A 12,595-nucleotide genomic window follows, 5' to 3' on the forward strand; every position below is an offset into this window, starting at 1 on the left:
ATTATATCGTTTTCATTATGATCAGCCCCCATTATCATGATATCTATGTACTAGGGGAATTTTTTGTAGGGTTATATTATTGACCCTTCAAGGTACAACGTTATTGTCATTTAGTGACTTTTTAACTGTTTTTATGGTGTCTTGGTCTGTTTTGACATTTAATAAAATTTATATTGTTTTGACTTAGTGTGTGATCCCAGTGTTATGGTCAGTAGCTTTCTCTTGTCTTCTATCAAATCAGAATTGGCTATATATACCCCCCAAAAAATTCAAAAATATAGACTATTTGAATCAAATATTTAGGATTGGCTATACACTGTGTGCACAATTCTTAGGCAATTTGTATTTTTGATGATTAATTTTATTAATGAACATCTACAGTGCTGTCAGTCAATCCAAAAGGTTAATAAATCTGAAACCTGCCATATTTTTCAGACTATAAGTTGATCCGGACCATAAGATGCACCCCAAATTTTCAGAAACAAAATAGGTAAAAAGTTTGTGTCAAATGGGGGGTCCATTTTACACTCTGAATTCAGAATTCAGCTTACCGGGGGGGAATCGGCAGCGCTGGCTGAGCGTGGTCACAGGGGGTGTTCGGTGGTCCGGCAATATGATTCTCAACCCAGACTGGTACGGTGGACCTCTGTGATGTGGAGGCTGCGCCAGCATTTTGTGAAATTCCTGAGGCCCTCGCACATTCATTGCTGCAATGCTGTGGCCTCTGGGGAAAATGGCCACCGGGGGCGGTGCATGCTCAGATTGAGATCTCGGCAACTAGATCTTGTTGCTGAGATCTCAACCTGAGCATGTGCTGCCCCAGGCGGCCATTTTACTGGAGGCCACCGCATTGCATCAAAAGTTGCGCGGGGGCCTCCGAGCTTTCACAAAATGCCGGCGAAGGCCCCCTACACCACAGAACACAGACGAACCTGCCGCACAAGCCTGGGAAGAGAGTGTGATCATCACCCTGCAGTGTCGGACCGGGACTGCCGCAGAATCGCCCGACTTCTGCTGCCGCCACACTACTTGTAAGATTATTCCAACTATAAGATGCACCCCCATTTTCCCTCAAAATTTTTATTAATCTTATAGTCTGAAAAATACGGTAAATATATTATTATTATTATTATTTATTTATAAAGCACCATTGGTTCCATGGTGCTGTACATGAGAAGGGGTTACATACAAATTACAGATATCACTTACAGTAAACAAACTAACAATCACAGACTGAGATAGAGGGGAGAGAGGACCCTCCCCTTCGGGCTTACATGCTACAGGATGGTGGGGAAGGAGACAGTAGGTTGGGGGGTTGCAGCAGCTCCAGTGATGGTGAGGCGGTAGCTCCAGTGTTGTTGAGGAGGCATTCCAGTGTTGGTGAGGAGGCAGCGGGGATCATTGCAGGCTGTAGGCTTTCCTGAAGTGATGGGTTTTCAGGTTCCGTCTGAAGGATCCGAGTGTGGTTGATAGTTGGACGTGTTGGGGCAGGGAATTCCATAGGATGGGGGCTATTCAGGAGAAGTCTTGGAGGCTGTTGGGTGAGGAGCGAATAAGTGTGGAGGAGAGAAGGAGGTCTTGGGAGGACCGGAGATTACGTGAGGGAAGGTATCGGGAGATTAGTTCAGAGATGTATGGAGGAGACAGGTTGTAGATGGCCTTGTAGGTCAGTATTAGTAATTTGAATTGGATACACTGAGGGAATGGGAGCCAGTGAAGAGATTTGCAGAGGGGAGAAGCGGAGGAGTAGTGAGGAGAGATGAGTTAGTTGGGCGGCAGAGTTGAGGATGGACTGGAGAGGTGCAAGGGTGTTAGCAGGGAGGCCACAGAAAAGGATGTTGCAATAGTCGAGGCGGGAGATGATGAGGGCATCTACAAGCATTTTAGTAGATTGAGGGTTGAGGGAGGGACGGATTCTGGAAATATTTTTGAGCTGGAGGCGACAGGAGGTGGAGAGAGCTTGGATGTGCAGTTTGAAGGACAGGGCAAAGTCAAGGGTTACTCCGAGGCAGCGGACCTCCGGTATGGGGGAAAGAGTGATGTTGTCAATTGTTATAGAAAGGTCGGGTAAGGAAGATCTGTGAGATGGGGGAAAGATGATTAGTTCAGATTTGTCCACATTGAGCAGAAGGAGAATGTGGCTGATAGACACTCTGGGATTCTAGAGAGCAGAGAGGTGATGTCTGGGCCAGAGAGGTAGATCTGAGTATCATCGGCATAAAGGTGGTACTGGAATCCGTGGGACTTTGAGTTGCCCCAGGCCGAGTGTGTAGATTGAGAAGAGTAGGGGTCCTAGAACAGAGCCTTGGGGGACTCCAACAGAGAGAGGGTGGGATGAGGAGGTAGCGTGGAAGTGGGAGACGCTTAATGTGCAGTTGGAAAGGTATGAGGAGATCCAGGATAGGGCGAGGTCTTTGATGCCAAAGGAGGAGAGGATCTGTAGTAGGAGGCAGTGGTCAACTGTGTTGAAAGCAGAGGACAGGTCTAGAAGCAGGAGTATAGAGTATTGTCCGTTAGCTTTGGCTGTATGTAGGTCGTTGGTAATTTTCGTCAGGGCTGTCTCAGTGGAATGATGGTGGCAGAAGCCAGATTGTAGATTGTCAAAGAGCAAGTTAGATGAGAGGTGGGAGGTAAGTTCAGTGTGGACATGTTGCTCCAGGAGTTTAGAAGCAAATGGGAGCAGCGATATTGGGCGATAGTACAAATATATTTTGTCTTTCTTAGGAGAATATCTATGTACAGAATTAATATGCAACTACCTGAAAAACATACATTTTCCCATCTTAAATAAATTTCTGACATCTCAAAAAACTAAAATCAGTGACCAATATAGCTACCCTTTTCTTAAATAACAGTCCAAAGCCTTCCATCAATGGGGTCTGTCAGTTTTTTAATCTGTTGACCACCCACTTTTTTTTGGCATCACCAACCACAGCTTCTCTGACACTGTTCAAGAAGGTGTACTATTTTCCTTCACCATAAATCTCCTTGTTAAGATGGTCCATAAGGGGACATGTCTTTATTATTTCATGTTTAAGACCTTTACTGGCTAGCCAAGCACTTGAGGACTTCAATTCATGCGATGGAACATTGTCCTTCATTGCTTGAAGAAAGTGTCTTCTAAAAACTGGCAGTAGGTTTAGGAGTTGATTTTGAGCCAATCTGTTGGCATCTGAGTTGAAGTGGAGGTCTGTGATCATTACTGATCCAGCCACGAAACTTTTGGTGTTTCTGTGATCACGCCCCAATATCTTCGCTATTTCAAGAGTCGTGCGTTGTTCTGTAAGACTTTTAACAATTTTTGACTTTTCAGACCTCATTAAATCTCTTTTTGGCCCATTTTGACTGATCAAACCAACGTGCCTAATAATTCTGCACATGTTGATAAAGGGTGGTGATATCGTCCTTCATTACACAAATACCCATCACATCACCTGATCTGCTTCGTCCAATAAGCATTCAAATTTTAACAGCTTGGATTTGGAAAATACTTGTAAAAATGATGATATCGGGAAAATACTCATTTGCCTAACAATTGTGCACACAATGTACAAGTCTACTGGGACTAGTGAAACACGGATGAAAGTTGAAAGGCTTCCGATTTACGTCCTTTTCTCATCAATATATTACTCGGTAATCAATTTTAATAATAACGTGACCTTAGAGGGGGTGTTTTATCGGGTTGAGAACAAAGACACTCCTTCAGTGAAAAATAATAGATGAGATAAAAACAGATGCCACATGGAGGCAATATGAATAACAGATGAGAAAAAAGCAATCCTTTTCACGCAAATGGTCAAATTCACCCTCTTGTGTTAATGGAGCCTTTCTTGCAAAAAAATTTTGCAAAGGAAATTTTGAAAGGAGAACAATTGATAACTGAATGAAAATATCTATGAATATATCATAGCAATAGTAAAAAGGATAAAGATACATCCCTATAGTAGTAACTTTATTGTAAAAGTTCTATAAATCATCTTATAATGCTACACTCAGATACCTCTAATACATAAGAGATCCGAGCATGCGGTCAGCACCGGTGTGGGGCAGTGATAAGAGAGCAGAGACTCTCCCTAGCGTGCCTGGCTACATAGCTATAACTCAGGTGGTCTGCTACTTCTGCGTAAATTAATTGGCCAGTTCATGCATATCCTAATCCAACAATAGGAAGCTTAGTTCATTGGTGTCTGCTCCTAGAACTGTGATAGGGGTTTGTCAAGGTATGTTAAAATGTGCGAAATTGGACTTAAAACTGAGATTTTAATCCTCTTAAGCAAAAGGACAATGCTGTTCCAGGCAAACTTTATTAATAGTTTGTTATGATTATAATCCCTACCTTGCTGTACTAAGAAAAATCCACAAAAGAATCATTAAAGTTTTATTTGCAGAATGCCAATAAATGCCACAATTACTTAAGGCCATTATATGGAGGGAGACGCTGAGCATCACACCGGCGCACCTTGCTTTGTTATAGTAGAGACCCTCACATGAAGAGTTTGCATTATGTTCCATAATCCCTTCCTAGCTGACAAATTGACCTACAATGATATGTCAAGTGTTGCTGGATACCTGAGCAGACAATATAGTGTTTCAGTTTAAACAGATTACACAGTTTTTGTCAAGTGTCACATTTCTTTTAGATCTTTTACATGCAGCGGTTACTGTAGACAAATCCGGGTGAAGGTTGGTTATAAAATTCTGCTAATTCGTGGGAATCGCTCCTCTGATTTCACTCGCGTTATGACAATTTTTTTTTTCTGAAAGGTATTCATGGGTATGGTTTTACAATGTTTCCACCAAGATAACAAATATAATACAGCTTTTAACAGTCATTTTTGTTCTTTTTTTATTTTTGTCTTGTTTATTAGTGTAGAATTTTTTAAAATATTACAAATAATATAGATCAAAAAAGGTTGCAAAAAAATGTTAGAAACCCAGCGAACACCATCTAAAATCTCAGACTATATTTCTTATTAACAATGTAACGGTTATTGACGCATGACTAATGAAATTTAGAATTTAATTTTACTATTTGGGGAAAAAAACAGGTTTTATAGTCTTGTATATAAAAACATAAAAATATACCAACTCTGTTAATTGCCTTCTTTTTCTATATAACTGAAATAAAAGATTAGATACGTGTTTATTCTATTAGTAAAGACCAATAATAAATAGCAAGAGCAGCTTAGATAGCTAGAAGAACACGTTCCTTTTTTTTTTCTTTTTAGATTTCTGTTGTGACACTCTGTTCTGGGAGGGCATCTATGCCAGTAATACCATGCATTTTTTCCCCCAATATTTTAAAATGTAATGATTACAGATTTTGAAAGGGTATAGACCATAAAGTCGCACCTTTGATATGTTAATGAAGAAAATGTTAGCTGTAGAGTTTCTACATTTGAAGACATGATGTAACGTTTACTCTACAAGGCACGGACATCATACAAAGTAGAGCCCTGTATTGTTTAACTGCATGATAGGTTTTCACTAGTTTGTGTTCTTTTCTAAATAAACAAAAAAAAAACAAATCATATATTTTTTCACTTGCAGGCTTCACACTTAACCTGTTTAATAGCTCAGGGTCCTTCTGCTCCTTTTCGGGTTTATTCCAGCTCTCGGACCCTTTTTGCTAGCTAGACAATAAAGTGAAAAAAAACGGGGCTCCTTTTTTTGTTTGCTTTAAAACAGAACTGATTATTTGTATTCTTTTAAAGCGCTCTGAATTGAGTCAAGGCTGCATTTATCCTTCCATGCCGCCTGAGCACAAGGAAAGGATTCACGCTGCTCTGGAGTGCCAGGGATAAAAAAAGTGCGCTATTACAGTAATTATTTGTTATTATTTAATGTCTAGTCCGGGAGGCATTCTCCATCTTTGAATGTTTGACACATTTTGCGTGAACATCTGTTGTTGATTCATGTTTCTGGTGTCATTAATCTTCTTGTAGGTAAGCAGGTGATTCACCCAAGCCAGATTCCTATTGTCCAGGAGCAGTTTACTCCGAGTGCTGACAAAATAAAATGGGCCTACGAATTGATTTCTGCTTTTCAAGAACACCAGAGATTAGGAAAGGTAAAAAGAATATATATGTACATATACAGAACTTTCTAAATCATATGAGCCATGCGTGACACAAACACATTATCAATCATTTTTATTTAAAATGTTACTGGAAGCTAAGCTAAATAAAATCTTTTTTTTATTACTATTTTTTTCTTTAAGTCCATTCTTATTTTTGTGCTTGTTTTGTTTATTTTTTTTTTTAATCCTTCTCATACGCCACTTGTTATTTCTCCTTCATCTTCTCTCTCTTTGCTTTCTTGGAAACTTTCCACACGTCTTTAGTGCGGCTGCTTACTTCTCCAGCAGAGAAAGCATGCTTTCTGCTTACGTAAAATTATTAGTGTTCCCAGCTCGTGAAATTGAAATCAACTCGGAAAGAAGAAAAGAACATTTGAGACGGCTAGATACATTAATCCTGTGTTATGCCAGGTCAGGATTTGATGGCCGTATAATTCTTTTTAATTGTGATGATTAAGGAATAAGTCTAAGCAGAATGGCGAATTAAAGTCAGAGATTTAGATATATGCAACCAAGTAAATTAACACTGGAAAATGGTTGTTGCTAATTTAGTGCATCATTGAGCCTCACGTTTTCTGCACTGTGGGTTTCTGCTATGTAAATATTGCAATGTTGAAGCACAATCTGTCGCCACTTTGTGCCAGTAATACTTAAATTAGGAGTCGCCTGAAGGAAGGTTTTATGCCAGTTTTAGCATCGTCTGCTAATTATCTCTTAGTTTATTTGATATAATCCAGTTTGCTTCCCTTTATGAAAAACTCGGAGAATGCCATGTTTTAATGCACTACAATCCACATCGTAGTGCATCTTACTTCATACCTTAAATCGTTAAACAGAAATTGCTAGTAAATGTGGATCATCATGCTGTGTATAGTAATTAGTTGCATATGGGGTCTGATTTCAAAAGAGAATGTACTCAAAAGACTATCCACTTGTACCAGATAACAATTTAGGTTTTCAGACGCTTAAATGTACTTTTTTTTCTTATTATTTTACAATTTTCTATCATTTCCCAAGAATCACAATTTAGACCACATCGGTAATTTCCTTTTGCACAATACGAAAACTCTTTGTATCCACAGTAGTGCGTTTCTATGAAAATAGGAATACACCGCTGTATGCACTCCAGCTAGGCTGCCTGAGCTCTTGAACGAGTCTGTCTAAGTATGACAATCAAGGCAATGTATTTAGCCCATATCGGTTGCTGGCGGACTGTCATGTTAGGAGCGCTCTTGGGGGTATAGGGGCTATTATTAAGATATACCTGACATTGACAGTATATTATTAAAAATCCCATAAAGAATATGTAATTATTTTAACATACAAACCTGGATGGATTTCCGTATTCCCTACATGTCTTTATCCAGGTAAATTGTCTCGTGGTGTTTGGCATACAAAGCCCGGTGATCACAGGTCTGCGGTAAACGTCAATCATTTGCTTTCCATATCAATCACTATGTTGCGTTAAAGGTGAAGACAAGACATTACAATGTTATTTTATAGATTTTTCTCCACTGGACAACTAACCCTCATAGAGTTATATAAGGCACTGTCTTATGTGTAAAAGTGACAAATATATATTTTTCTACAATATCATATCGTAAGAAAAAGATATGAAAAGGATACAAATAGGCGCAATATATAAATAATTTGTTCAAACAGACACAGTCAAAATGTTATGGTATGTTCTAGAAAATGTCAGCAATTCTGCTAGAATCTGCAGCAACAGCTACATCATCAAATCGGCACCAATTTTAGTTGTAATTTTTCTCCATATTTGCTAGTGCAAAACCAAATATGTATATTTTATTCTCACATCCTTCTAAGGCTTCCTTGCCTGACCTTCTGCTGGTCTCTGTACAGCCCAGCTTCCTGTGATGTTGTCTTGCTCGTTCCATGTAACCACTACTGACAATTACAGGTTGCAGCGGTCACATGGGATCATGGGATGTGATATCATAAAGGAGGACAGGTTGAATATAGACCAGCAGAAAACCAGCCCATGGTGCCACTGAAATGGCAGGGTAAGTGAATATAGTATATATTTCACAGTAAATGGAATTAGTTGCAGATTTTGACTTCCCTTTAAACTTAGTATGAAAAATTATCAACAAATGTGCAGCATAAATTCACATGGATTGAAAATTTGCAACGTTGGTCAGTTTCCACCTGCGTGGCATCTCGATTTTGTTATTCAGCAAGCAAATGAGATTTGGGAAAATCCAGTTGAAAAGTTCCATAGTGTTTCCACCTTGCGTTAACTTACCCTAAAGCAGGCGTCTAAACTTTTGCATATTTTTTGTTATTTTTCTAAGGGGTGGTCATTTAAAAAAACAACAAATTCCCATGATTGTCTGCAAATATAAATAACCATACCTAGCAGACCACTGCAGTTACTCATAACTGGTGCCAGTGTCCTCCGCCAGTCTCCTTGCTTCTGCATCCAAAGTCACCACTGCAGCCACAGATTGGCATCCAAGGTGAAAGGATAAGCACGAAGTCAGGAACATGTGATAGAATAAAGAGACCGGCAACAGTATCATGGGACCGAGATAGTGCGGTTGGTGAGTAATTTTTTTTTTAGTTTCATACCTCCATAGGCCTATTAGAAAAGATGGGTGGTCAACCACTTTGAGCAACTTTGCAAAGTGTCTTGATTTGTTTCCCTGGCCACTACAAATGATGTATGTAGTCTGACCTTGAATTCATATGTTTAGTCCTTTACTTCAACTTCATTCTATGAAAGTACATTAGCAAGAACACAGAAAAGAACAACACATGGCTGCAGAATGCAGACTACACACAGCTTTAGTTTTTATTCTTTAAAGGAGTGGTTGTTAGCTTAAAAATATATATTTTAGGCATGAATGTTTTTAAGATGACAATCAGTCATATAATCAATTTCAGTCACCCCGTGGATCCAACAGTGGCTGTTCCAGATGTCTGCTCCAGCCGTGGAAATGATGTCTGCACTGTCCAGATTTTGTCAGAACCACTGAAGCCTGTGAATAGCTGCAGTGGTTAGCTGACTAAATAGTGTGTCATCCGATGCTCAGTTGTATTCACTCACTGCTGCAGACCATCACTGGCTTCTGTGGTCCTGCTGATATGCGTACAGCGCAGAGAACATTTCTGGAGCTGGCGTAGACCTCCAGAGATAGTTGTGCTGGATCCACTGGGGTGCCGGAAGTCGAGTAGGCCTCTGTTTGATATTTTGAAAATATCCTTTCCTGCAAAAAAAATATCAATGTCGAACAATCAATTCAAACATGGAAACATAGTAGCAAAGAAGACGTGTACACAAATGACAGGAAAAGTCACTTGATCTAGTTTAGATACATTAGAGGGATGCAAGTGAGGAAAAAAATGGGACAAATCCTTTAAAAATATTTCTTAAATATTGGTAGTGTATTAATGTGAGTTAAGATGAGTATGTACTGGATTGCCAGGTCTCTCCTGTCTCATAGTAATTTGGCCCAAGTGTGGTGCTAACCATTGAGACCCTCTTGCTTGCCATATTGTGTTTATAAATCATAGAAATTAATATCTGTTTATACAAACTACTTTTTTATTTTGATTGTGTATATTTTCTTAACAATCTTTAAGTTTTGAGTGTGAATTTATGAGAAAAGTGAAAATATAGGGTTAATCGTGTTATTATTTTTCATATTTAACCCCTTAACATCCAATGACGGACAAAGTCCGTCATTGGACACCTCCCTCTGTTTGGTGCAGGCTCCGGCGATGAGCACGCACCTTTTCCGACACATGACAGCTGATCTGATCAGCTGACATGTGCTTGGAACAGCCGTGGGTGGAAACGCGATTGACCCACGGCTATTAACATATTAAATGCCGCTGTCAAACTCTGACAGCGGCATTTAACATGCACGCGCAGGAAGCGCGTCATTACCTCCTCTCACTGATGCCCATGTCACATGACCACGAGTCGCCGATGGGTTGACATGACAACCCGGGGTCAACAGGAGATCCCTTTGGTTGTCATAGCCATATTCTCTGTGTAGCACAAGCGATCAGCTGATCGCAGCTTCTAGTCTCCCATGGGGACTATTGAAGCAAGTAAAAAGTCAAAAAAAGTTTTTACAAATATTTTAAAATAATAAAATGTATAAAAGTTCAAATCATCCCCCTTTCGCCCCATTCAAAATAAAGCAATAAAAAAATTAAACATACATTTTGGTATCACCGCATTCAGGATCACCCGATCTTTCAATATATAAAAAGAATTAATCCAATCAGTAAATGGCGTAGCAAGAAAAAAGTCAAAACGCCAGAATTACGTTTTTTTGGTCGCTGCAACATTGCAATAAAATGCAATAACGGGCAATCAAAAGATCGTGTCTACGAAAAAATGGTTTCAATACAAACGTCAGCTCGGCGCGCAAAAAATAAGCCCTCACCCAACCCAAGATCACGAAAAATGGAGATGCTATGGGTCTCGGAAAATGGCAATTTTTTTTATTACAAACTTTGGAGTTTTTTTCCACAACTTAAATAAATTAGAACCTAGACATGTTTGATGTCTGTGAACTCATAATGACCTGGAGCATTATAATGGCAGGTCAGTTTTAGCATTTAGTAAACATGGTAAAAAAAAATCCAAAAAACAATTGTGGAATTGCACTTTTTTTTTTGCAATTTCACTGCATTTGGAGTTTTTTTCCCCATTTTCCAGTACATGATATGGTAAAATCAATGGTGCCATTCAAAAGTACAACTCGTCCCTCAAAAAACAAGTTCTCATATGGCTATATTGACAGAAAAATAAAAAAGTTATGGCCGTGGGAAAAATGGGGCAAAAAATGGAAATGCAAAAATGGAAATTCAAAAACGGAAATACCCCTGGTCCTTAAGGGGTTAAGGTACATTCATATTTTTTAAAGCTTATTTCTTCTCAATGAAAAAGAAAATGATAGCAGAAATTACATGCATTTTTATGCAGTTTTCATGCATTATCTTTGTGCATTTTTTGGTGCTATCCAATTTTGAGCTTCAGTGAAGACTTTGAAAGAATTGAAATGCCTTGTTTTGTTTTTTTTTAATATGCACAAGTCAGAAAATGGTCAAAAAAAATCGACATGTGAAGGAAATTTTAGATATCTCATTTATTGCTGTTACTTTAAAATTCTGCATGAAAAAAGTGAGAAAAAGCTAAATGTGAACAAGCCCTTAGAACATTTAGACTCAACCTAGACGAGTAATATTTTACACTTGAAAGTGAAGTGCGGTCTTTCAAAGCTGAGCTGGATCTAATTGGCTTTGACCTTGTCAAAGCATTACATGATTGGTGGTCTCTGCTAACAGCCATCCATATGTCACACATTTTGGCATTGTATGCCTTACTCCTTTCATTATTATCTTTATTATTATTACTAAGTGCCAGGTTGATTTGGCAACCATATGAATATTTTTTTTCAGAATGTCTTGGTGTCTGCTTGGTCTTCAGGCTCCTCCATCTGTAGCTCTTCCTCCTAGCTTATAGACTGTCTGGGAAACTTATGCTCTCGCACAAAATCATTTTGTTGACTTATTTGCATGTTTTTAGTTTTTGGGCTTTTTTGAGATTTCTTTTTCTTATGATCACTTGGTTGTTTTGATTTCTTTAAGTAGAAATCGTATTGAAGTCTGTAGACAGCAAAAATTTAGAGCAAAACATTTGACTGCAGTGATGAAATTGACCTCAATTGAAAATCTTGAATTTTTTTCTGAACTTTGGAAACTCATTTAGGCAGATATGAACTATATTTTGAGCTGTAAATGGTCATTCATAGACCAATATACTATATTAGACTTTTTTTTTAATTAAGTATAGAAGCTACTGTGAAAGCGGATGCTGTAAGGTTAATAAGAGAATGACAGGTCTATTGTACCGAGTCTAAATAAGTAGCCGTTCATGGAGACAATAGCAAATTTGAGCGTAATCTATGTATTGGAAAACCCAGTATGCAATGCTAGTCATTAATATAATAATTTTTCATCCAATATGGTTGTTAAGCAGTGAGCTGCAATACACATGAAATGAAAGGCAGATGGCCCACAGATAGCCTCTTATATGGCTGATTGTTTGTGTGGAGTATATTATACAGCGTCTTCTGTTGCAATTAAATAGCCCGTACGCTCACAAGCTTTTAAGAGAATTAGAGATGCACCAAGGAATAAAAAAATGCAAAAATAAATAATAATCAAATGATTTACATACAAACATATTGACGTTCTGTTATCTGTGGAAGCCATCTTTACAAAAGTGATAACATGAAGTGGAGCCATATTGATTGTCACTTTTGAATCAGCTTCTCATAATTTGCTGTTGATTTATTGTACTGACAAAATGACCGTTTTAGGCCACATTCACACGTTCAGTATTTCGATCAGAAATTACATCAGTATTTGTAAGGCAAAACCAGGAGTGGAACAATCAGAAGAAAAGTATAATAGAAACATGTCACCACTTCTGTATTTGTCACCCACTCCTGGTTTTGGCTTACCAATATTGAT

General features: G+C 38.5%; 1 protein-coding gene across 1 annotated transcript in view; it reads left to right on the forward strand.

The window, feature by feature from the left end:
• The window catches only part of CLYBL (citramalyl-CoA lyase), a 475,215-nt gene that overhangs the window by 439,554 nt on the left and 23,066 nt on the right, over window positions 1-12,595 (forward strand). Inside the window, 1 exon segment of the mRNA XM_073569499.1 lies at window positions 5,946-6,070. Within this exon segment, the coding sequence (XP_073425600.1) occupies window positions 5,946-6,070 (125 nt within the window).

Source organism: Dendrobates tinctorius, unplaced genomic scaffold (genome assembly GCF_039654945.1).
Source record: "Dendrobates tinctorius isolate UK_male_01 unplaced genomic scaffold, ASM3965494v1 ptg000026l, whole genome shotgun sequence".
Taxonomy (NCBI): Eukaryota; Metazoa; Chordata; class Amphibia; order Anura; family Dendrobatidae; genus Dendrobates; species Dendrobates tinctorius.